Source organism: Peromyscus leucopus, chromosome 6 (genome assembly GCF_004664715.2).
Source record: "Peromyscus leucopus breed LL Stock chromosome 6, UCI_PerLeu_2.1, whole genome shotgun sequence".
NCBI lineage: Eukaryota > Metazoa > Chordata > Mammalia > Rodentia > Cricetidae > Peromyscus > Peromyscus leucopus.
In genome coordinates, this window is record NC_051068.1 from 123,549,039 (window position 1) to 123,575,306 (window position 26,268).

At 42.4% G+C, this 26,268-nt stretch overlaps 1 protein-coding gene and 1 pseudogene across 5 annotated transcripts in view; one reads left to right on the forward strand and one right to left on the reverse strand.

Moving 5' to 3' along the window:
* Usp33 (ubiquitin specific peptidase 33) overlaps positions 1 to 26,268 on the forward strand; it is a 56,544-nt gene that overhangs the window by 13,694 nt on the left and 16,582 nt on the right. For 3 of the 5 annotated variants that reach the window (XM_028879157.2, XM_028879158.2, XM_028879160.2), the window contains 14 exons: positions 264 to 326; positions 1,964 to 2,116; positions 3,722 to 3,824; positions 5,532 to 5,601; positions 12,052 to 12,165; positions 12,590 to 12,668; positions 14,331 to 14,757; positions 17,682 to 17,822; positions 20,419 to 20,534; positions 21,847 to 22,016; positions 22,114 to 22,208; positions 22,746 to 22,779; positions 24,809 to 24,854; positions 25,516 to 25,696. In XM_028879157.2, coding sequence (XP_028734990.1) covers positions 264 to 326; positions 1,964 to 2,116; positions 3,722 to 3,824; positions 5,532 to 5,601; positions 12,052 to 12,165; positions 12,590 to 12,668; positions 14,331 to 14,757; positions 17,682 to 17,822; positions 20,419 to 20,534; positions 21,847 to 22,016; positions 22,114 to 22,208; positions 22,746 to 22,779; positions 24,809 to 24,854; positions 25,516 to 25,696 — 1,792 coding nt within the window. The remainder of the gene's footprint in view (positions 1 to 263; positions 327 to 1,963; positions 2,117 to 3,721; positions 3,825 to 5,531; positions 5,602 to 12,051; positions 12,166 to 12,589; positions 12,669 to 14,330; positions 14,758 to 17,681; positions 17,823 to 20,418; positions 20,535 to 21,846; positions 22,017 to 22,113; positions 22,209 to 22,745; positions 22,780 to 24,808; positions 24,855 to 25,515; positions 25,697 to 26,268) is intronic. The other 2 variants (XM_028879159.2, XM_037207235.1) reach the window with 2 other exon arrangements.
* On the reverse strand, positions 14,054 to 14,171 carry LOC114699855 (annotated as a pseudogene).

Genomic DNA, 26,268 nt, shown 5'->3' on the forward strand with positions numbered 1-26,268 from the left:
TAATTTAAGTATGCTTGTAGAGTCTTTAGTAAACTACTCAGATATTTTTTATGCTCACTTTTTATTGAAGGTGAGATAACCCAGTTTTGAAATACTTAGTCTGGTCTTTGTGCTTGATACCTTTTAGCTATATTATCTAACTATGGAAAGTAATTTAATCATTGAATTAAAACATAAAATCAGAACTTAAGTGTAAGTATTATTGTAATGCTATTTGTAAACTTAATGCATCTGTGATAAAATACTTTCCTTCTTATTTATAGAATAGGTGTTCCTATGTTGGTTGTGGCGAATCCCAAGTAGATCACAGCACCATACACTCACAGGTATGTATATAATTATTGGATACATGGCAATTGTTGGTACTGGGAATTGGGTCCAGGACTGTGCAGATGCCAAGCATGCACTTTATCACTGAGCTAAATCCTGGCCATGCAAGAAAACTGTCAGAAGAGCTTAAAGGAAAGGGGAGTCAATATAACATTAGTTCAGGTTGCGCCTGGAGTTGTGAGGTGTTTGTGATCTGGTCTAGCTGTGTCACCTAGCCTGTCCTAGAATTTGGAGTCCTCCCTGGGTCTCCTAAATGTCACACTACAGATGTGTGACACCATACCAGCCTAGAGGTTTTGTTTTTTAGAAAATGTGTAAGCTCAAACTTCGCTTATTCTCAGTGAAAGGTTGGGGGGCAGGGGTTGGTAAGAAGATTGGTATTAATGCATGACTGTAGTTGAGTGTTGATAAAAGAAGTATACATGGACGTGTGTGGAGGCTGTAGGTATAGTATCAGATAGATATGGAGGCTGTTTCTGTTTGCTTTAAAATTTAATTAATTTTTACTAGTGTATGTGTCAGGCATGTGTGTGCCACAGCATGCGTGGAGGTCAGAGGACAAGTTCTGGGAGCTGGTTCTGACCTTCCGCTGTAGGCTGTAGGTTTGAACTCAGATCGTCAAGCTTGTACCAGGTGCCTTTTCCTGCTGCGCTGTCTTCTGATCCTGTCCTTCCCTGGATTGACTGCCTGGCTCCCTGCCTTGTGTTCCGCCTCCTGCCCTGTGCTTGCTCTCCACACCGCTCTGACTGGAGGGCCCTCCTACACTGCTCCAGTTGTGTGGCGCTGCCCATGGGACTCTGACATGAATCTTCAGTAGTGTTAGGTAGCTCTTCCAGTCTGAACTCCAAGTTTCTCTAACGAATGCTATCTTAAGATGCCCATTGATAATCTGCAGCAACTAGTCTCAACCAAGTTTCCTCATGAGGTTGAACTAAGCTCAAATATTTGAAACCCTAAGGCGGCATTATACACACTTTCCTCCCCTGTGCATTTTCTAAAGCCCTCCCTTAGTAAACTGAGACATTAGACAGTCCTATCTTGTATATTTCGTAGGGCTAAGCCCTCACACAGAGCTCCCTTTGGGAAAGGCTATCAACTAGTCTGAGAGCTTATTTTTACTATTGCTTGAGTTCTGTTTTGCTTCCACTTAAATAATGTGTGTTCTTTTGCAGTTCCATTTTCCTGGATTAAAACAAATAAACACTCCCCAACTCCCTGAAAAAAACCCCATGTAGTCCAGGCTGGGCTTAGGTTTTCTATGTAGTGGAGTTTGACCTTGAACACATGATCATTTGGCTGCTATGGTTTATAGGAGTGTCATTGGACTGGCTTGCTCACCATTTCCTTCTATTCTTGTCTGTTAATTGCAGAACTGACGAGCTTTCCACTGTTGTGTTTATCTTTGTCTTATGAATGAGAGGAAACAGATGCTAGAGTAACTGTAGAGTAGTTAGGTGGTGTTACCATGTAAGATCTTACAGTTAGTCTCTACAGTGTTGGATGTGTGTATGTGTGTGCTCTAGATTAGATCTTCTGAGTAGATTTGCTACTCAGGACACGAGGACTTCCTTTGCAGAAGCATTTTCAAGGATATTTAATGGCAGCTCCCTTTTCCCTCCTGTGAACTGTGTAGGAGACAAAGCATCATCTGACTGTGAACCTCACCACTCTTCGAGTATGGTGTTATGCCTGCAGCAAAGAAGTGTTTTTGGATAGAAAATTAGGAACTCCTCCTCCATTGCCTCACGTAAGACAACCTCAGCAACCACAAGAGAACAGTGTCCAGGTAATCGGAGCTTAGATAATGTGTGCTCAGGAAATCATTTCAGAGTTTGTCACGCAGCAGGGATTTACAGAGCAAGCCTGTGCACCTTAGTTGTGCTGTCAGAGTTTGTCACGCAGCCGGGATTTACAGAGCAAGCCTGTGCACCTTAGTTGTGCTTTCAGAGTTCGTGTGCTGGGCCCTGATGAAGCACTCATGCCTCGCTTTGTTCTCTTTTAGCATAGAATGGATGGGAGGTGAGGGTGGAATTTGAAGTGGAAAACACCTAAGAATTACAAAATCTGTTTAAGAAAAGTTTGAAAGGGATATCCTCTGCCAGGTACGAGGTTTTCATTAATAACTCGTGCAGAGTGCCTGTGTTCAAGTTCGTTAAAAATTTTTTTTTAATTAGCTTACAAAGTAGTAAGTTTCCATACAGCTTTTTGTAAATATGTCTTTTTTTCTGCACACCTGAATCTAGGAAGAGGGTAGGACTCCTCAGCAGCTGGTGCGAATATAGCCCCTTTCCTGTTTTCTCCCTTGGCAGCCTGTTACTTGCTGTTAACACTGAAAACTAGTAGAGACGCTGAAACTTAGCACCAGTATTAACTTTCTTCGTTGGGCCAAGAGATTTAACAAGCAAGTTTGCAAAGATGGATGACTCTTGTTTACAGAAGTCTGTGCTCTGTGTGTTGTTACATGTTGTATGACAAGCACTCCAGCGCCAGGCAAACAGTGGGTCTGTGGATGGACTCAGCTGTTGCATCCTTTGTATCTGTAGAAGTTACAGAGACCAGAACAGACAAAGCATGTCACTAATTTATGTAAAATTAATTCTTGAGCTTAAATTCGGTAGTGCCATTTATAAATTGTTTTTTGGGGACTGGAAAAGTGCCCCTGGTTAAGAGCGCATACTGCTCTTGCAGAGGACTTGAGTTTGGTTCATAGCACCTATCCTGGGTGACTCAAAACTGCCTGTAACTCCAGCTCCAGGGGATCTGGCTTCTCTGCAGCTGTACTCACATGTACATATGCTCACATAGATCTACGAATACATAATTAAAAATAAAAAGACATGTTTTTGTAGATACTTGTTTTCTACCAAATATAAATGTAAATTTTATAATAATTGCCATTTCATAAATTTTTAGGGCTCTATCTTTATCATTGTTATGTTTACTTTTTTTAAATTTTTTAAATTATTTGGGTGTGTGTCCATGTGAGGGTGTGTACACGTGTAAGTGCAGATGCCATAGGAGTCCAGAAGAGGTGTCGGACCCCCAAGAGCTGGAGTACAGGTAGTTTAGAGCCACCTGATGTAGGTGCGGGGATCAACTTAGGGTCATTTTGCTCTTAGCACGAAGCCGTCTTTCCAGCCTGCTGTTACGGTTGGTTTCTGGGCAGGGTCTCATGTGGCCCAGGCTGGTCTCTAACTTACTACCAGCCAGGACTAGCTTTGCCTCTTGAGTGCTGGGATCACCAGCACATGCCGCCATGCTGGTCAGTTTCTGTTGTTAAGGTAATGCCTTTTCACAGTTGTGCAGTGTAGATATCATGTAAGGTAAAATTAAAGTGTGTTTTGATATTATAAGAATTTATTCAAGTGTGTTATACCTTTTCGTTATTAAGGATTTTAAAATACCCAGCAATACAACCTTGAAAACCCCTCTGGTTGCTGTGTTTGAAGATCTGGATATAGAAGTGGACGAAGAAGATGAGCTGAAGGCAAGAGGTAAAGACTCCTGTGTGGCATTGCCACTCGTTAGGAAGCTCCACATGAAAGTTCAAAATCGAAAGAGAGTTCAGAACAGATTCGGAGGTTTGGCCCGTGAACTCTTGTTCGCAGGCCCTGCACACTTGGTTTGTCCGGTGTTGGTTTCACAACTGGATGCCGCCTTTTGCTAGTCTTGCCTTTTGGGAGCCATTTGCTCTCAGCCAGTGATAGGGGTTTCTGGGGAATGGGAAGGTACAGCCTCAGCAGGCGTCTAAGGGAAGCGAGACGGGGAGCCTGTAGTCCAAGCACTCAGGAGGCTGAGGTCAGCCCTAAGCCACTCGATTGTCCTCCTACCCACCATAGAGTAGCATTTTCAAGGGCCAGCATTCATTTGGAAAGAGCGTCAGGGGTTTCCAGTGGACCTTTTGCCCTACTCATTGTGAGACGCTCCATCAGTGTTCCCATGTTTTTAAGGCTTAGAGTCTTTAATAGGAACCTTGAATTTTCTGCTAGTTCTTGGAACCCAGGGGTTATGTACATATTAGACAAGCACTTTTCCACTGAGCTACATTATTAGCCCTAGAATTATATTTATTTTTTTTAGGGTTGTTGTGTTTTTGCTTTGCCTTTTGAGATAAGGTCTCTCTGTTATATATCCCTGGTTGTCCTGGAACTTGCTATGTAGACCAGGCTAACCTTGAACTCACAAAGATCCACTTGCCTCTGCCTCCTGAGTGCTGGGATTAAAGGCATGAGCCACCATGACTAGCTTTTAATTCTTTTTGGAAATATTTGCCAGTGTGTGTGTGTGTGTGTGTGTGTGTGTGTGTGTGTGTGTGTATTGGGACTTGATCTCAGGGGCTCAAAAATGTTGAGTACATGCTTTGCCTCTGAGTTAACATCCACACTGACTGTTTTCTCTTTAAATAATGAGATAAAATAAAAAAGTACAGCCCCTGGGAAGCGGGGAGCTGCTAGGAGGTTTAGCATCAACATCAGGCCAACTAACCACTTGGGCTTTGGTAGGAATGAAAATTGTAATCTTAACTCAAATTGTTTTAAAAAATGTATTCCTAAGCCAGGAGTAGTGGCACACAGTTTTAATACAAGCACTTGGAAAGCAGAGGCAGGCCAGCCTGGTCTACATAGTGAGTTCTAGGACAGCCAGTGCTATATAGTGAGAACTTGGTCATCTCCTCCTCCCAGGCACCCACCACCACCATCCCCTGCCCAAAATAAATTCAGCCAAAAAAAAAAAAAAAATATGACTTTTCATTACATAACAGTAGGAAAGGGTTTTATTTTCTTGTTTTTTTTTTTTTTTCAAGTGCAGATTTTTGAGCTTAAATTAACAAATCCTTGAACTTATCTCAAGTTTACAAATTTGCAAGGTGAAAGATTTTCAAGAGCATAGCCTCTGAGTTATTCAGACTGTTGCCGTGTATTCCATGTTTTGTTAGTAATCTTTCTTGTCTGGGGGGGGGGACCCTCCCCGTGTGTGTGTGTGTGTGTGTGTGTGTGTGTGTGTGTGTGTGTGTGTGTATGTGTGTGTATGTGTGTGTGTGTGTGTTCAGGGCTGTGTGCACAGTATGCACATGCCTACTAGTGAGCTATTTTTAACCCATTTCTATAGCTTTAACATTTGAAGTTGCTGTTTTCAATAAACACCCAGAAAATTATGCCATTTATGTCTTATTGAATGATGACTTAATTTGTTCCTCATAGGCCTTACAGGTCTGAAAAACATTGGAAACACTTGTTACATGAACGCAGCTCTCCAGGCTCTTTCCAACTGGTGAGTAGTGAGACCAGTACACATTTTGCTTAGCTTGTTGCGGCAGTCCGGAGGTAGTGAACCTGGGTGTGGGGTTGCTGTGCATGCAACTAAGTTTATTATTTTGTTTTCTTTTGAACGTGTCTTATTTTAGCCCAGGCTGGCCTGGAACTGTATAGCTGAGGATAACCTTGAATTCCTGATCCTTTTGTACCAGTTTTCCTTCCTTTTTTTTTTTTTTTTTTTTTAATTAAAGGTTTATTTATTTATTATGTACACAGAAGAGGGCGCCAGATCTCATTAAAGATGGTTGTGAGCCACCATGTGGCTGCTGGGAATTAAACTCAGGACCTCTGGAAGAATAGTCGGTGCTCTTAACCGCTGAGCCATCTCTCCAGCCCACCAGTTTTCAAGTACTGGGATTACAGGCATCTGTAAACATACCCAGTTTATGCCTGTAGTTTTCTAAGACAGATGATCCTGGTTTAGACTTCCAGGAATATGTCCTTGGGCAAAGTATTTGTGTTGTTCTTTGCAGAGCTTGGCCTCAAACTTAGGACCTTAAGCCTGCTGCTCCACTGGGTATCTCTGGCAGTGTATTTATGTACAGAAGACGAGGAGCTCACAATTATCTGAGATCATTTTAGGTTAGAAATCTTATGGAAGTGTTTACATATGTCTGTAGACAGAATACCTTGAATTAGAGGGGTTATATTTTCCTCCTTATTTGTGGCATATAGATCGGTGATTATTACTTTTTAGGTTGATGGATTGAGTCAGGATAGAATTCAGAACCACTGACTTCAGCATTGTCAAAGCATAACCTGAGTTTGTAAGCAGCCTTGGGAAAGAGCTTAACACTGAGAACCTGGAAGAAAATCTGTATGGCAGACATAGGAATTGAGGAGTGATTCCATAGTTCCATGTGTAGTCCCATCAAAAGTGAAGTCTTTGGTGTGGTAAGAGACCACCAAAGTCCTTTTCCTGCAGGGTAGTGAAGTAGCCTGTCTTAGAGCACTGGTTGCCATGTGGACAGTGAGCTGTAGGAGATTGTAGGGAAAAGTATAATTTGGAAAAATAGAAAGCTTGCAGCAATCTAGGTAAGAAATAATGGTGTCTTGTACAATCTTGGAGTGCAAGGACATTTGTTAGGAGATGGTTGCTAGGATACGGTTAGAGTAAACGGGAAAGGAGGAGATAGGAAGTTTAGTAACAGGCTCGTACGATGAAGGAGCTTTTTATTTCATGTGTCTGAGTGTTTTGCCTGCATGTGTGCTGGTCGGTGCACCGTGTGCATGCCTAGTGCTCAGAGTACGACGAAGGGCATGGGACCCCCAGGAACTGGGGCCAGAGGTGGCTGTGAGGGTCCATGTTGGTGCTAGGAGTTGGACCTGGGTCCTGGAGGAGCAGCAGGGTCTCTTATCTGCTGACTCCGTCTTCTCTTTCTTACTCTCTTTCACATGCACACACGATGATGATAATAAGATGCAGGAGATTATTGGAAGAGCAGGTTCACTTGAAAGTAAAATTTTGAGCAGTTAAATTTAAAATGTCACGATAGCTGTCAGTTTGGGCATTTAATATAAATTCAGTTGAGATTAGATGTTTGAAGGCTAATGTTATATGAATTTGGCCATCACTGGTGTATTGGTGGGGATTTAAAATGATCCAAGAAAGAGAGTATTTAGAAGAAAAATCAAAGAATCAGTCCAGGAGACTCACTGTGCCGAAGAACAGAAAGAAGACTGAGAAAAAAATGGTGTGCGGGAGAGGGATAGTAGAAAGATACACGGACTGAGATTTGTTTAGGAACGAGGGCAGCTGAACGTGGTGCATGTCTGCGCCTTATGTAAGCAGGAAGAGGCTGTGGCCGAGTGGTCGTGAGTTTGAAGACAGCCTCGGCTGCATAGCAGCCTCTCTCCCCTCCCACCCTTTCTTCCTCTTTCCCATCTCTTCTGGCTCCTCGGCCTGGCTCAGTCCTTCTGCCTCCTTCCTCCCTTGTTTTCTCAGATAGGAACTCTCTGTAGCTCAAGTTAGCCTTGAACTCTTGGTGTTCCTCCTGCTCCTGTCTTCTAAGCACTGGAATTATAGGTTTGTGCCACCACACCCAATTGTAAGACTCTTCCTAAAAACAGAAACAAAAACAAATTTAAAAAGAGATTGGGTGCTGTGGTTCAAACCTTTTATCCCAGCCTTCAGAAGGCAGAGGCAAGTGGCTTGGTCTCCTTAGCCAGAGTGACCTAGTAAGACCTTGACCTTGAATGAACAATACTCAGCTTTATATGGAAAAACAAAAAGTCCAGGATAGCTAAAACAATCCTGTACATTAAAGAACTTCCAGAGGTATCACCATCCCTGATTTCAAGCTCTAATTCACAGTTATAGTAATAAAAACCACATGATATTAGCATAAAAACATATAGGTTGATCATGGAATTAAATCAAAGATGCAGATGTAAATCCATACACCTGTGAGAACCTGATTTTTAATAAAGAAGGCAGAAATATACAATGGATAAAAGACAGCATCTTCAACAAGTGGTGCTGGTCTAACTGGATGTCGGCATGTAGCAGAACACAAATAGATCTGTATCTATCACCCTGTACAAAACTCAAGTCCAAGTGGATGAAAGTCCTCAACATAAACCCAGTTACACTGAACCTGATAGAAGAGAAAGTGGGAGACAGCCTCGAATGCATTGGCAAAGAAGACAACTTCCCGAACAGAACGCCAATCTTACAGGCACTGAGATCAACAGTTAATAAACGGGGCCTCATGAAACTGAAAAGTTTCTGTAAGGCAAAGTACACCACCAAAAGGACAAAGCAGCAGCCTACAGAATGGGAAAGATTTTTACCAGTCCCATTGGTAAGATTTCCAAAATACATAATGAACTCAAGAAACTAAATAATCCAAAAAAACCCCAAACCCTAGATAATCCAATAAAAAAGTGGATTACAAGCCAGGTGGTGGTGGTGCACGCCTTTAATCCCCAGCACTCGGGAGGCAGAGCCAGGAGGATCTCTGTGAGTTCAAGGCCAGCCTGGTCTGTAGAGCAAGATCTAGGACAGGCACCAAAACAACACAGAGAAACCCTGTCTTGAAACAAACAAACAAACAAAAGTGGATTACAGATCTAAACAGAGGATTCTCACTAGAGGAATCTCAAATGGCTGAGAAACAGTTAAAGCAATGTTCAACATCCTTAGCCATCAGGGAAATGCCAACCAAAATGACTCTGAGATTCCATCTTACCACTGTCAGAATGGCTAAGATCAGAAACACAAGTGACAGCTCATGCTGGTGAGGATGTGGAACAAAGGAAATACTCCATTGCTGGTGGGAGTGCAAACTTATACAGCCACTATGGAAATCAATATAGCAGTTTCTCAGAAAATTGGAATTGATATACCTCAAGACTCAGCTTTACCACTCCTGGGCATATCCCAAAGGAAGCTCCATCTTACTACAAGGACGCTTGCTCAACTGTGTTCACAGCAGCTTCATTCATAACAGCTAGAAACTGGAAATAACTTAGATAACCCTCAACTGACGAATGAATAAAGAAAGTGTGGTACATTTACACAGTTACTTAGCTATAGAAAAAAGTGACATGAAATTTGCAGGCAAATGGCTGGAACTAGGGAAAAAAATCATCCTGAGTGTGGTAACCCAGACCCAGAAAGACAAACATGGTGTGTACTCACTTGTAAGTGGATATTAGCTGTTAAGGATAACCATGCTACAGTCCACAGACCCAGAGAGGCTAAGTAACAAGGGGTGGGAGGCACATGGATCTCCCTGGGAAGGGGAAGTAGAAGAGATTTTATGTGGTGACCTGGAGGCAGGTGGGGATGGGAACAGAAGGGATGATGTGGGGGGGGAGGGGAAGGATGGAGTGAGTACCAAGAGAAATCACTTCGGGGGTGAGGTAGAAACCTACACAATGGAAACTTCCAGGAATCTATGAGAGTGACCCTAGTGAAGTCTCCTAGTAACGGGGAACACAGAGCCTGAACCAGCCATCTTCTGTAACCAGGCAAGGCTTCCAGTAGAGGGATTGGGACACCAAGCCAGCCACAAAACCTTTGACCTACAATTTGTCCTGCTTGAAAGATGTGCTGGTAAAGGTGGCGCAGAACGTGTGGAGTGGCCAGCCAGTGACTGGAGCAACTCCAGACTGACACTGCCTGGAGGGCCGGGAACCAGAGGCTTGCAGCCAGAGACCTTGTGCAGAAACAAGCAACAAAATGTATAGCTTTGGAGCCTGTGCTGGCTCTCACTCTGTAGACCAGGCTGGCCTTGAACTAACGGAGATCCGCTGGCTCTGCCTCCCGAGTACTGGGATTAAAGGTGTGCGTCACCACCACCTGGCTTAACAAAATGATTCTTAATAATAGTCTGCTATACTTGTAGGCCGGAGGCTAGCATAATTAATCATCATCAGAGAGGCATCATCCAGCAACCGATGGAAACAGATGCAGACCCACAGCCAACATTAGGTGGAGCTCAGGGAATCCTGCAGAAGGGGGAGGAGAGGATTGTGGGCGACAGGGGTCAAGGACATCACAAGAAAACCCATGGAATCAACTAACGAGGGCTCCGGGGTTCACAGAGACTGAAGGGGCCGTCAGGGAACCTGTGTAGACCTGACCTAGGTCCTCTGCTGGGTTGCCCCGTCCATCCTGGGTTTGAGAGTGTGCACCTAGTCTTACTGTAACCTCCCGTCCATCCTGGGTTTGAGAGAGTGCGCCTAATCTTACTGTAACCGTTACACCATTGTCTTAGGGTTTCTACTGCTGTGATGAAACACCATGACCAAAAAGCAAGTGGAGGAGGAAGAGGTTTATTCAGTTTACACTTCCACATTGCTGTTCATCACCAAAGGAAGTCAGGACAGGAACTCAAACTGGGCAGGATCCTGGAGGCAGGAGCTGATGCAGAGGCCATGGAGGAGTGCTGCTTACTGGCTTGCTCATCATGGCTTGCTCAGCCTGCTTTCTTACAGAACCCAGGACTCCAGCTGAGGGATGGCCCCACCCACCCTGGGCTGGGCCCTCCCCCACTGATCACTAACTGAGAAAATGCCTTTCAGGTGGATCTCATGGGGGCGGTTCCTCAACTGAGTTTCCTCCCTCGCTGATGACTGTAGCTTGTGTCACGTTGACACAAAACCAGCCAGCACAACTGACCCCTTGTCAGCCTGACACACAAACACATCACTATTCAGCCACAACCCTTCCTTTCTTATTCATCCCAAGATCTCACATTGAAATTTCAGTTCTTTTAAAATAGCCAATTTCTTTTAAAATTCAAAGCTCTCAATTGTGGTCTCCAGTAAAATAAAAATACATGAAATGCTCTCTTTAAGAGAGAAGAACTAGGGCACAGTCACAATCTGAACCAAGCAAAACCGAACTCCAACAATTTAAGTAACTCAGTGTCCAATTATCTGGGATTTTTTCACCATCTTCTGGGCTCCTCCAGAGGACTTGGGTCACGTCTCTGGCTCCGCCCTCTGCAGCACACACAGCTCGTCTTCTAGGCCCCAGCTGGTTCCACTCCACTGCTACTGCTCTTGTGGTCATTCCATGGTTCTGGGGTCTCCAAAACACTGGGTCTTCTGCTGCAACTGGGCTGCGCTTTCACCGATAGCCTCTCATAGGCTCTCCTCATGTTGCCAAGCCTCAGCAGCTCTCCATGATCCCTTTGTGCTGGCAGAACCAGTATCACCTGGGTGACTCCTACACATCACGTCTGGCTGCCAGCATGAGGTACCACCTTGGCCACCTCTGGAACACAGCTTCTCTGTGCTCTCAGGAAACACTTCCCAGATGTCACCTCAGTGATGCTGGTCTCTTCTTAATCACCACTAATTTCTTGGCTCTAGCCCAGCGGCATCAAGTATCCCAGCAAAGCAAAGTCTCACTTTAGTGAGACCCTTTCCTCCCCAACCTGCTTTTGGGTCACGGTGTTTTGTCACAGCAGCAGAAACCCTGACTAAGACAGCTGTGTTTGGTTGATATCCCCGGGAGGCCTGCTCTTAAGGGAAGTGCGGAAGGAGTGGATCTGGGGAAAAGGGGGGTTTGCGAGGAAGTACTGGGAGGAGGATGGAGGGAACACTGTGGTCCAGATGTGATAGAGGAGAGAAGAATACATTTAAAAAAGAAAGAATATAAGTAAATAAATAAATGAAAGACGCCATGAGGGGGCTCACAGGTGACAGATGCTACTGAGACAAAACTGATAGCCGTTCCCTGAATTGGGCAGGGTAGAGGACTCTGATTTGTGGATCTAAACATGAGTGGTTGAACTTACTAATGATATCAAGGAATGAATATCAGACTGTAAAAGAGAGCAAAGGTTAACAGATAGAGGTTAACATGCTGTCAATTCATTGAGCAGCTAGAAATGAATAGGAATTCAGCTTTGATTCCACTCTGATATATATTTTTTTCTTTCTTAATTAGCCCACCTTTGACACATTTCTTTCTTGATTGTGGAGGACTGGCTAGAACAGATAAGAAGCCAGCAATTTGCAAAAGTTATCTCAAACTAATGACAGAATTATGGCACAAGAGCAGGTATGTACTTACCATAATTACCTTTAAAAACCAGTATGATGAATATGGAAAGAATGCAGACCTGTTTGGAGGGTTGAAAAAAAGTGTGGAAATGGGATTTGGCTAGGTCAGGTGTTACATGTGAAAGTGAATGCAGATGAAGGAGCTGGTGCCAGTGTCGACGGATGATAGGTGGCTGCAGCGCCTCTGTTACTAAGATGTAGAGTTGGGAGCAAAGCCTTCCTTCCCAGACTGGGCATAACAGGCAGCCTAGGCTAGCTGTGCCCTGGGGCTAAGCATCTTGGTAATTATTTGATGTACTATGTTAGTTTTGTTTTAGAACTGTTTACAAGTTGTGCTTTTTAAAAGTACTGTGCATTGTGAGAGTAATAAAAATTCTAAAAAAAACTACAAAAATACCTGTTTAAAACTGTTTCCTTTCCAGGCCCGGATCTGTTGTGCCTGCTAATCTGTTCCAAGGAATTAAAACTGTAAACCCAACTTTTCGAGGCTATTCTCAGCAGGTTAGTTATCCTTTAAAAAACGCCTTACATTTTTTTTTTTTTTTTTGGATTTATTTTATTTGTATGACTGTTTCTACTGTGTGTATGTTTGTATGTTCAACACGTGTGCCTGGTGCCTACAGAGGTCAGAAGAGGGCAGCAGATTTCCTGGAGCTCAGGTTGCAGATGGCTGTCAGCCATACCTTGTGGGTGCTGGAAACTGAGCCTGGTCGTCTGGAAGAACTCTTCCCGAGTCATCTTCACTGCTGAACCATCTGTCCAAATACGTAGAGAATGTTATCATACTTGATTATTTCCCCGTTTACTTTTTGATGATTGCTCCTCTGTGTCTGTCGTGTGTGGGCTTTTGAGACAGGTCTCCTGTAGCCCTGACTGGTCTTGACCTTGCCATTAGCTGAAGATGACCTTTGGTCTCTGATCCTCTTCTCTCCACCTCTCATGGGCTGGGACCCAGAGGTGCCCCACCACAGCGGGCTGTTAGTTTATTTTTGCATTTCTGTGGATCCAGTGAATGAGTGCAGTGCCTGTTGGATGCCAGGCCAGTGTCACCACACTGCACCTTCTCCCTTCTGGGGGCTTTCTCATTGTCTGTCCTAGGGCAGGCTCGGTTATTTCAGCAGAGTGTAGTACCTTGAGTATTTATAGCAGGTCCTCACACATTCTCTTTTCTCAAACTATTACTTATTTTCTACTAACTTTTCCCATGTAAATTTCTGACTCTCCAGAGATTATAATTTAGTACTGTGACTAGGAGCTCAGGAATTTGTATTTTTAAATTTTTTTATTTAAAATTATTTGTGCGTGTGTGTATGTGGGGGGGGTGTGCACACGCCCAACGCTTGTGTAAAGGTCAGAGAGCAACTTTGTAAAGTGGATTGTCTTTCCACAGCAGGCTCTGGGGATTGAATCGGGTTGTCTGGCTTGTGTGGTAAATGCTCTTACCTGGCTGAAGCATCTTTGCAGCTCAGAAAGTCATATTGTCAACAAGTTCTTAGGGTTGATCAAGAAGGTTTTCTTTCTTTCTTCCTTTCTTTTTTTTTTCTGGTGTTTCAAGACAAGGTTTCTCTGTGTAACCCTGGCTGCCCTGGAACTCACTACGTAGACCATGCCGTCCTTGAACTCACAGAGATCCGCCTGCCACTTCCTCCTAAGTGCTGGGATTAAAGGTGTGTGCCACCACTAACTGAAAAAGAATTTTTCTTTAAGACACAGTCCATGGATGGGAAAAGCTCTAACTTAAACCCATCTTACATAATATTTTATTTTAGGACATATTTCTGAATTCCGATTGTCACCTGAGGAGAATCCTTATTTTCTGTTTCATCCTGTTTCATTTCATTTTTTTTTATTTTAATTTTTTTTTTTTTAAATTTTATTTTTTTTTAAGCCTACAGCACCCGGTATTCCAGGCGGTCTCCCATCCAAGTACTAACCAGGCCCGACCCTGCTTAGCTTCTTAGATCAGACGAGATTGGGCGTGTTCAGGGTGGTATGGCCGTAGACCCCATTTCATTTCAAAGCATTGCTTTCTTTGCCTCGCTTTTGGGATGCAGTGTGGGCTGCAGACGTACTCAGTGTGACACGGCACACACATTCATCCTCCCTAGGGCCCTACGGGCATTCGCTCTAAACCGCTCAAGTGGCTTTGTTGTCGGTCTGTAGGATGCCCAGGAGTTCCTCCGCTGTTTAATGGACCTGCTTCATGAGGAGTTAAAGGAGCAGGTCATGGAACTAGAGGAAGACCCGCAAACCCTGGCTTCTGAGGAGACTGTGGAGGAGGAGAAGAGCCAGTCGGATGTGGATTTTCAGTCGTGCGAGTCTTGCAGCAGCAGCAGCAGCAGCATCGAGAAAGCAGACAATGAGACTGGCTGCAAAGGCGTTCCTGAAGACAGCAACGAGACCACAATGCTCATCCAGGACGAGGAGGACCTGGAGATGGCCAAGGACTGGCAGAAAGAGAAGATGTGCAACAAGATCAATAGGGCGAACTCCGAAGTCGAACTGGACAAAGACAGAGACACCGTGTGTGAGACGGCTGACCGGAACAGCCAGGAGACTGTCAAAGTGGAAATACACGGCAGAGCCTCAGGTGACGATTTAGTCATCGGATTGGAGATGATAGTGTTTCCTGTGCAGGAGTGAGCACTTCACTAACCGTTACTTTTGGAACAACTTATTTCTTTATGTTTAAAGCAGGATCTCAGTGGGTAGCCCAGGCTGGCCTGGAACTTACTATGTAGACCAGGCTATCTAAACACATCCGCCTGCCTCTGCCTCTTGAATGCTGAGACTAAAGGCGAGTGCTACCACACCTGGCTTCCTTTTGTGATCTTTAATTAATAGACTTGCAGTTTAATGCTGTCTGTTTGAAGTGTTAAAACCATAAAATTATGAAACTAAAAAGATAATTTTGTGGATCATTTACTTAGGAATTCATTTTTTTAATTTTTATTTTTAAAGCAAGGGCTCATCAGAATCCCTTTATGTGGTCACATAGTAATCTAGAAAATTAGTCCCCTTGTTTCTGTTGAGATTCTGAGAAAAAGAAAAACAATCCAATTTTTTTTTTTCTTGCCAGAAGAGGGCATTATAGATGGTTGTGAGCCACCATGTGGTTGCTGGGAATTGAACTCAGGACCTCTGGAAGGGCAGCCAGTCCTCTTAACCATTGAGCTATCTCTCCACAATCCAAATTTTCTAATCATGCATGTTATTACATTCCAGTGGTTCTCACTGTAGACATAGCCAACATGTAAATGAACTTTGTCAGGATATATTATATCATAACATTGGATGGTGTTCCTTTGAGACAGGGCAAATACCCAAATGAAAGACACGAGTTAAATTGCTTTACATACCATATTTATCTCTTTAAGAGCTAACTTATCTTGATGTGGTATTGACTACTATAAATTCTGTAAAATTTGATGATTAGGAAATCAGATGATGTGACTCAGTGGTCAAGAATAACATCAAGTCTATCTCTGTAACTACTGGAGAGGACCAGTCAGTTAGGTTAAATGAGTGCACTAGTTTATCTCTGTAAGTACTGGAGAGGACCAGTCAGCAGGTGAAGCTCTTTCTTGGATATTCCCTTAGCTTAGGAAGACTGCCTTGTGCCTTCCAACTGGGAAGCCCACGAGTGCTTAGGCTCTTTACAGACTCACTGTGGGTAGAAAGTTCTTTAGTCAGTAAATGCCTGAGTGTCAGTTCTGATAACCAGACTTCCTGTCAGAAGCCACAGGGAAGCATAAGCCAGGGACAGACTGCTCCTATATTGCTTGCTTGTGGGCTTGTTCTTAGCACATAGTAAGAAGATAATGAACTAAAGTAGGTCTGAGCATTCTGTTTTACATTCTGGGTGAAAAACTATGACCTAGACCATGTAATGCACAAAACCTAAAATACTTACTCACTAACCCCTGAAGCCTTTAGCTGCTCCTATAACAAGGCTTTCACCACCAGTATTTTGCTGTCTTCTTTAGTCATGTTTGACATGTTTTTTTTTTTTTAAATTAAATTTATATTTATTTTTTGTGTATGAGTGTTTTGACTGCATGTGCATGTGCACTACATGTGTGCCTGGTGCCCAATGAAGCCAGAAGAGGGTGTGGGATTCCCTGGAACTGGAGTTATGGATGGTTGTGAGCCTCCACCATTTGGATTCTGGGAACTGAACCTGGATTCTCTGCAAGAGCAGCAAGTGCTCTTAATGGCCGAACCTCTCTCCAACCCCGTGGTTGATTCTTTATCAACAGTTTTCCCTCTGTCTGTTCATTTGCACAGTTACACAGTGCCATGTGCTGGAAGATAGGCTAGGCACTGAGGCTCACAACACTGTTGGAGTAGCAGTCATGAGATCTAGCTCACTTGATTCCTCTTACAGTTAAGTTCTGAAGAGAGAGGTTCCTGAGAGATAAATCTCTAAATCTCATTTTTATCACAGTAAGAATAAGTATGATTAATTTATACCAGCATTTTTTTAAAAGATTATTTATGTGTCTGTGTGTTTACATGCATGAGTTGTTGCACCCCTAATGTGTGCAGGATCCCACAGAGGCCTGAGCTGGGCATATGATCTCTTAGGATTGGAGTAATAGGCAGTTGTGAGCTGCCAGGTGGGTGCTGGGAACTGAACCTCTGTCCTCTGTACGAGCACTAAGTGCTTGTGTGCACTGAGCCGTCTCTCCAGCTCCCAACGCCTACATGTCTTGTTTGGTTTTGATTACCAAGTTTATTTGGGACAATAATCCTTTCATCCACTTGGGCTGAGGGAGCATGGCTCAGTGATAGAGCACATGTTTAGCATTTTTTAAAGTCTTGGTTTCTCTCTCCGTTAAATAAAAACGAAGTGGGAAGATCTACACAGATGGGTCAACACTTCAGAGCCTCTGCCGCTTTTGCAGAGGACCCAGCTTTGGCTCCCAGCACCCTTACTGGGTGGCTCCCAGCTGTCTCCGTCTCCAGCTCTCCTAGCCTCCAGTAGCATCTCCATGTACAAGTGTACTCTTCACACAGAGACACAGACACATATAATTTGAAAAAATGTCTTACAGACATGGCAGTGCATACCTTTAGTCCCAGCTTTTGGGAGGTGAAGGATGACCTCAACTTGGGCTACGTAGAGTTCAAGGCCAGGCTGAGCTACATGAGATCTTGTATCAAGAAAACAAAGAATTCAAAGAATTCTTTTTGTAACTTGTGGGTGGATTTTTAGAAATTTTACTAAATTTGGGAGATATGATCACCTTTGGTTTTGTATTACCACTACTCATCTGAACCGACGACGATAGCAGTAATGTGTTAGACATTAATTGAATGCCTAGGTAGGAAAAAAATCACTGTTATTTTGCTTAGCAAACACTTGGCATTTGTTAACATGTACTGTCTTCAATATATCAAATGAAGAAGTCTATATTAATGAACATGATTGACCATATGGAATATGACTTTACTTAATAGTTTCATTTATAATTTTAATTGAAGGTAATAATAAAAATTTAAATATTACAGAATATATCACTGATGTCCATTTGAATGACCTGTCTACATCACAGATTCTTCCATCAAATGAAAGTGTTAATCCACGTTTATCAGCAAGCCCTCCTAAGTCAGGCAATCTGTGGCCGGGATTGACACCTCCACACAAGAAAGGTAGAAATTCCCTCTCCAGTTCCTCTGCTTTATATCTTAGTTTAGACTCTGATCCTAATGTTGATAGAGTGTTAGGAAGTAGGTAATCTCTTAAAATTGATAGAATTATACAATGACGATTAGAACTTTTTTTGTCTGTGGTTCTCTACATTAAAACTTTTTCTTATACTTTAGTTCACTTTAACATTTTATGTGTATGAGTCTCTTGCCTACATATATGTATGTGCACCACATGTGTTCTTGGAGCACAGAAGTTAGAAGAGAGCATCAGATCAGCTGGAAGCATGGATGGTTGTGAGCTGTGATCTGAGTGCTGGGCAAACCTGGGTCCTCTGTAAGAGCAGCAAGTGTGCTTACCTGCTGAGCATCTCTAGCCCCCTTAAGTCTCTTCCTGTGCCTTTTAACCCATTCTGCCCTGCAATTTCATAATCAGATTGTCACCCTACGCCAAGGCCTGACACACTGATGCTCTGTTCCTGATGGACCCCTAAAGTCTGCTCCTTCTCTTGTTTGCCCTTTTCCCAGAGGGCCCTGTAAATGATGCCACACGGTATGGAGGCGTATGAAACAGCCTTCCTATTTCTTTTCTTAAATCCTGTAGCATAATGTATTTCAGAGTTGGCTGCATTATTGCACATCTGCAATAATTCTTTTCCTTACGGTCCTGTGTCTCAATGGTATCACCAAGCGACTGCTTGTTTATTCACTCATCAAGGGATTTCTGGGTTGTTTACAGTTTTTGGCAATTATGAATAATACTGCTGTAAACACTTATGTATAGTTTTTGTATGATCCTAAGTTTTTCTTTATCAAAGATAAGGTCTGAGGATTGTATTTCCTGGGTTCAAAATTATGTTCATCTTATGTTCAACACTGTACAAAGCTGCCCGTCTTCCAGAATGTACCATTCTGTATTACCACCTGCTAGCATTTTAACATATGAAACTAGAGAGGGACCCATGTGGTAGTGCATGCTTTTATTCCCTGCACTCAGAGGAAGGTTGATCTGTGTGGAATTGAATTCAAGGACAGCATGGTCTAAATAGAGGGTTCTAGAACAGTCAGGGCTGCATAATGAAAACCTGCCTCAAACAAACAAGTGAACAGAGAAACATAGCTGAAGGTCTTAAAGACATTCTTGTAGACCTGAAAACATGGGCCAGCGAGGTGGACCAGTGGATAACAGTGCTTGTTGTATATGCATGATAACCAGAGTTTGATCTGCAGACGCACAATAAAAGGAAAGAAACTGATGTCACCAGTTTGTCTTCTGACCTCCATACTTCACCTGCATAGACCCTTTGCCTCACATACAAAACAAAGACACCATCTATAAAAGAACTAAGATGTCTTGGCAAAGAAGCTTGTTAAGATTTTTTTTTAAAGGGGGAGGGTAAGATTGGAAATAAATATTTGTAGGTTGACAAAGAACCTATATCCAGAAGAATATATATAACAGACCTCACTAACAGAATCCTTTCTTCATATGAGCCCTACTGCAAAACAAGCAAGTGCAGCTGGGACTGTTGGAAGGAGCAAGGTGTGGGCTGGGCCCTCCTGCTTTATCCTTCCATCTTTACCCTGCCCCTCCCAACTTCTTCTTCCTCTGACCTGTTGAGCATAAATATCCCAGTGATGGGGCTAGCTCCTCATTTACACATGGAACAAATGAGTAGGTTGTTATGCTGTGTAATATTAACTAATTTCAGATTGTTTATAAAATTAACTAATTTCATATTCCTCATGTATATTTTATGTGGCCAAGAATCACAAATAATTTAAAGCCAGCTTAAGCCTTATTTGAGTTTTGATTGATTTCTTTAAGTAATGAGTTTTTAAGGATTCATTTTTTTTTATTGTTCATGTATTTGTGTTTTTCTGTGTATATACACGCCATATATGTTTGGGTGCTTATGGGAGCCGGAAGAGGGTGTAGGATCGCCCCATGCTGGACTTACAGGCAGTTATGAGGTGCCTTATGTTGGTGCTGGTCCTGTGGAAGAGCAGCAAGTGCGCCGTCTCTCCAGCCCGTGACACACATATGTGTGTGAGTGCACATGCCACAGCATACTTGCAGAGGTTAGAGGACAGCTGGCTGGTTTTCTCCTTAGATCATGTGGGTCTTGGGGGTCAAACTCGGGCCTGAGGCTGTACTGGAATCAGCATTTCTACCTGCTGAGCATCTTGCAGGCCGAGTAATTTCTGCTGTTAAAGATGCTGCAGGGCCCAGTGGCTGGGATGGTATGCAGGGTCCAGTACCCAGCAGTTATGTCAGGTAGCTGTCTCCTGCTTCTGACTCCAGCTCAGGGAATCAGTGCCATTTTCTGGCTTCCAGGGCTACCCACATGCACAGACACACAGACACATAACATACACATTAATAAATCAATAAATCTTAAAAAGGAAAAGACTCTAGAGGAAGCCAGGCATGGTAGCACTCTTCTAAGCCAGTGTCATGGAAGGGGGGACCAGGAGTTCAGAATCGGTCGCAGAGTCCTAGTGACTTTGAGGCCATGAGATCCCAAGACAATGCAAAAATATTTTAGAGAAAAATATTCAAGGAACTAATGATTGTTTTTAATGTTGTTAATTCTAGCTCAGTCTTCTGCATCTCCAAAGAGAAAAAAGCAGCATAAGAAGTACAGGAGTGTGATTTCTGACATATTTGATGGAACAATCATTAGTTCAGTGCAGTGTCTGACCTGTGATAGGGTGAGTATGCGGGAACCATACCACACAGAAAAGTTCTGTCAAGTGATAGTTTTAAAAACCTGAAAAGTCTGGAGAATTAAACTGTTGCTTTTGCAGACCATGCATACATTTCTTGTGTTTATGTCAATTATACGTTGATATTAGGTGTAAAGGTGCACGACATGTCCTTTGTAAAGGACCATGGGTTCTCTCTCTGCTTTGGTTACATAGAAAAGTGAGACGTTGCTTAGCAACAAGAATTAACAGTGCTTTTCTCCCAAGGCTGATGAAATTAGGTATGCCTGGAAACTGTTGTGTTTACAAGCAGAAGGCAGTAAGTGTATTTCTTATATTTGGCCTTGTAGGTAGCTTGTAAATGACATAAATGCTTCAATAATAAAGATAATGCCAAATTAAAAAAAAAAAAAAGTGACCCAAGACCTTGTCTCAAACATAAACTAAAATTATTGTGATAACTAATATAACTAAAATTACCAACACCTGATCCTTCGGAATTTCTTAGTTTTTTTACTTTAGTGCAGGAATGAGTATAGTTAATGAATGTGAAATAATGTCTCAGGAACAAGAGAGAAATACGTTTTCAATTATTGTTGTTAAGTCAAATGTCAGGCATTCAGTCAGATCATTTACACATAGACGGTATATTACCCAGAAATGTTTTTACTTAGAGTGTATAGGTAGTGCTGCCATTAAGGACAGACTGCATGTGACTGTCATGTAGTGAGATTGTATGGCCAAAGGCATCATAGTCATCTTAGTGTGGGGTAATTACACTTCATGGTAGCCTGAAGCAATGTATCTCCCATGATGCATCCCTGCTCTTAGGTGCAGTCGATGTCAGGTTTGGTTTCCTCTTCACCCCCTTTTAAACAACGTCTCAGACTGTTTGCAGCCTGCAGTTTCTGTACTTGGGAGGCTGAGGGGAGAGAATGACTTGAGGCCCAGTGTTTGAGAACAGCCCGGATGATGTAGCATGTAGTAAGACCCAGTCCCGGGTGCCCCACCCTCCCCACATGCCCAAAGAATCTGAACACCAGTCTTCAGTGGCCAGGTGGCTGGATTTGCTGTGCTTCTTAACACTGTGACGTCTCTGATCCATAGAAATACTAGTGGCTTATAGGAAGATTACATTTGGAACAGCACCTGGTCCAAAGCAAGCCAGGATCTTTTCTGTCTGTAGTATTCTAAAAGCGGTTTGCTTGTTGTTTATATTTGCTTATTATAATAATTTGCTTTCATCTTTGGAAGACATCTAATCTTATAAATAACTGTGCTGGATTCTTTCCGTCCCGTTAAAACCAAACACTTGCAGGTGTCTGTAACCCTCGAGACCTTTCAGGATCTGTCCTTGCCGATTCCTGGCAAGGAAGACCTTGCCAAGCTGCACTCCTCGAGTCACCCGACCATAGTCAAGGCAGGGTCGTGTGGGGAAGCGTACGCACCACAAGGGTGGATAGCGTTCTTCATGGAGTATGTGAAGAGGTGCGTATTTATTCTCTTTGCTTGGCCTGATTGTCCACCCTGATGTTTCTGCTGTACTAGCAGAACACTTCTTTTTCTTCTGTCAACGATGTTTCAGGTTTGTTGTCTCCTGTGTCCCTAGCTGGTTTTGGGGTCCAGTAGTAACCTTGCAAGATTGTCTTGCTGCCTTCTTCGCCAGAGATGAACTTAAAGGTAAGAAATGTAATCATATTCATGATTGGTTTTTGTAGTGAATCTAATGCTGAATTTTTGGATAGCTTAAATAGTACTTGCTCATATTTGCATGGAGATACCTTCCATGGCAGTGGAAATATGAGAAAAGTCATGTCCTGAAGGAATTTATATAGATTTCTCTAATACAAGTGACACATTTTGAAGTTCTGTGATTCAGAGAAGGAGGAACTCAATGAAGATAATGGATGTAAGATGAGTCTTGAATTGTCTTTACATCTTCAGCTTCATTGAAGGTCCTACATGTTTCTTGTGTGTCCAGCATCATGCTGGGCATATGGCAGGATGAGCAGTAAATTCTGATTAGTGAATAAATGAAGAGATTGTTTCTTGAGTAAGTCCATCAGACTGAAAGGAGAGGGAGGGTGCTGGTCGTAGGGAAGAAGACATCATGAGTTAGTCACTGTCCCCGGGCAGTGAAGTCCACACTGGGCACACCGGGGATTGCAGAGGAGTTTGCTGGTGATTAGATGAGTGACTGATCTGTTCTCTTTGCAGGTGACAATATGTACAGTTGTGAAAAATGCAAAAAGTAAGTAACACTGACATTGCTTTCAGTTCCCTAGGTTGTCTTTTTCCTAGTTATCTGAACTGGGCACACTCGAGTTATACTCGATGCTGTGTCTGGTAACTCTAGGCTGGAAAGCCTTCTTCTAACACTAAGAAAGATTGGTTATTTTGTAAAATACGTTTAAGGGAAATGTTAGTGTCTGATGTGAGATGGTATTAAGTGTGGATTCTGAGGAATGAAGTGAGTGTGTGAGTTGGCATGGTGACCGGTGGCACTCAGGAAGTGAGAGGTCTGCTGTTATGGGGCAGAACAACAGGATGGCTCAGCCTCTTTTGTTCACATCTACTGCCAGCTTCCTTTTCTGTCTGTAATCACTGACTTTTAAAAGTCTCTTTTCGGGCAGGGTGTGGCGGCACTACCTTTTAATCCCAACAACTTGGTCTAGGTAGTGTGTTCTAGGCCAGCCAGAAGTCAACAACCACAACAAACAAAAGTAAACACCTCTTGATGATATCAGGAAAAGCAGAGATTTGATAAAGTATTTTTGATGTAGAGGGAATTGGAAAATTTTCCTGAATCTCTGTAATAGAAAAAACTCCTAAGAAAAGCTGGAATCTTTAATTTTTATTTTATGTGAGTGAGTACTCTGCCTGCTTGTGTGTATTTGCATCAAATATGTGCCCAATGCCCATGGAGGTCAGAAGAGGGCATCAGATTCCCTGAAATTGGAATGTGGGTACTGGGAGCTGAGCCCGAGTCCTCTGCAAGAGCAGCAAGTGCTCTTAACTGCTGAGCATTTCTTCAGCTCCTAAAGCTGGACTCTTAATGCAGACTAAGAAGCTACTGCCCATAACAACACAGAGATCTCAGTCTTCAGTTGTTGGCCCCTTTTATGGTAGAATGGTGTGGAACAGTGTTTAGACAATAAATGTAAAAATAAATAAATACCTCTCTTGCCCATGTAGAAAGATTTTCCTTGTTTTGTCTGGAAGCCCTGTCTGATAGCTGAAAAGAAACTGAATCTAGAAAGGTATCGCCTTGTGAAGCCAAAACTACCAGGTAGAAGAAACCATGATGAGGGGGAAGAGCCAGTTCACCCCAGATCCCAAGTGGAGATCTGACAGGTGTACATTCATATTGATTAATTACAATAATCACTCTTTGGCTCAAATTTTTCTCCAACATTTAAGAATAAAGGTTTCCAGTCCAGGTGTGATATTTATATATTATGTCATGGGCCAGGTGTGATAACTCATGCCTTTAATCCCCGCTTTTAGGAAGCAGAGACTGATTCATCTCTGCGTTCAAGACCAGCCTGGTCTACATAGTGAGTTATAGGAATGCCAGGGCTATGTAGAGTGACCCTGTCTCAAAAAACAAAACAAAACAAAACAAAAAAAAAGAATAAATGCTTTTAAGCCAGGTGTGTGGTAAATGCTGATATTCTCAGCACTGAAATAGGATTATAAATTTGAGACTTTGTCTCCAAAACAAAATAAAAAGAATAAATATATGAACCTGAACTACTGATTTTGCACTGTGCAGTTTTACTTAGTATCTGCATGTTATAAAAGTATAGACAATAGCATGCTTATTTAGTACTCATGTCTTACAAGCAGGATCTCATGTATCCCATGCTGGCCTCAAGCTTGTCATGTAGCTGAGGATGACCTTGAAGGTCTGGTTTTCCAGCTCCCACCTCCTGAGTACTGAGGCTATAGGCATGTGCTGCCAGCTTGACCTGTAGTGCCAGGGATGGAACCTGAGGCGTGTGTATCCTAGGCAAGTGTTCTACCACATCGCTAGTCCCTAATTTCTTTTTTTAAATCAAAGCATTGGCAGTGACTTTTAACTTTTTATTATCTTGATATTAGTTATTTTTATGATAAGTGCTATTTTATTGTTAAGGATATTTAGTGTATAAATATATATAACATAACTCAGGACTATTGGTACTCTGATACCTCTTGGCATTTTCTGTGGTCCGTTTGAATGTATTAAATGTTTTGTAGATTGATTAGTTTTTTTTGTTTGTTTTTTCTATCTTTAGGTTGAGGAATGGAGTAAAGTTTTGTAAAGTACAGAAGTTTCCTGAGGTATGACTTCATTTTTATTCGTTTATAAAATGTGGTAATGCACTAATGTCCTATGCTGTGGTAAGCTCAGCGTGGTTGAAGCATAGAGCTGTCATGTAGTGATTTTCCATGCGTTCCTTTAGGATTGATTTGAGGAGGCTGGGTTGAATATACAGACACCTTTTACAGTGTGCTGTTGAACATGTCATCAGTCACTGCAGGGTCTTGCAGGTCTGAAGTGTGCAATCAGAAACCAGTAGCACTGAGCTTAGGAAGAGCCGTGCTCACTGCCACATTGAAAGTGTATCTGGACCCATGGTAGAATTCAGGATGACATTTAACATTCCTACTTAAATAATATAAAAATCTCATAGACTCCTTTATTGAGAATATAAACTGACCCAGGCATTGTGGCTATGCAAATCCCTCTGAGTTTAAGGCCAGCCTGGTCTGCATAGCAATCAAGTTCCAGGCCAGCCAGGACTATATAGTGAGACCTTCCTTGTCTCATAAAAATGGAAAAAAAAAATCCAAAAACCAAAACACAGTATTTTAAAATGCACATTTAAATTACTATAATTTTTTAATTTTCTTGTTTATAAAATAAAACTTTATTGTACTTTTTTAACCACTTGTAATCTTTTTTAATAATTAATTTGGATGTTGAATTACACTCTTTTAGATTTTGTGCATCCATCTTAAAAGATTTCGACATGAACTGATGTTTTCTACCAAAATCAGCACCCATGTTTCCTTCCCTCTGGAAGGCCTGGACCTTCAGCCGTTCCTTGCAAAGGACAGCCCAGTTCAGATCGTGACATATGACCTCCTCTCCGTCATCTGTCACCATGGGACTGCGAGCAGTGAGTACAAAGACTTGACATCTGATCTTGATTTAAAAAATGTATCTGAGTTGATTGCTCAAATAAGTACCGCTTGACCAAGGGAAGAAAAATTTAAAAACAGATTTTAGTCCTTCTTATTAGAAAAATGACAGACTTCATGCAAGGGAATAATAAAGGTTAGGAAAACAGCTGGTTGTGGGGGCACACGCCTCTCATTGCAGTACTTGTGGCCAAAGCAGGATGATTAGGAATTCAAGGCCAAAAAAAAAAAAAAAAAAAAGCCAGCTGCTTGAAAAAGGTACCAGGAATACAGATTAGCTATCTAACTTGATCTTACTGGCAAACATTGAATGCCAGCTCAGTTCAGGGCCAGCCTGAGTAGCAGAGACTGTCAAACAAAAAACTCTCCCAAGTTTAAGGTAAAAATTACATTAGTTGCCCTAATTATGAACTTCTGCCCCATAAATATGTACAGTTATTATGTTCATTTGTGACGTTAAGTTTTAAGACACTAAATATCTTCCTTAGAATATTTAGAATAATAGAAATTAGTTATAAGGGCAAATGTTAACAGCTTTAACAGGGTGGGT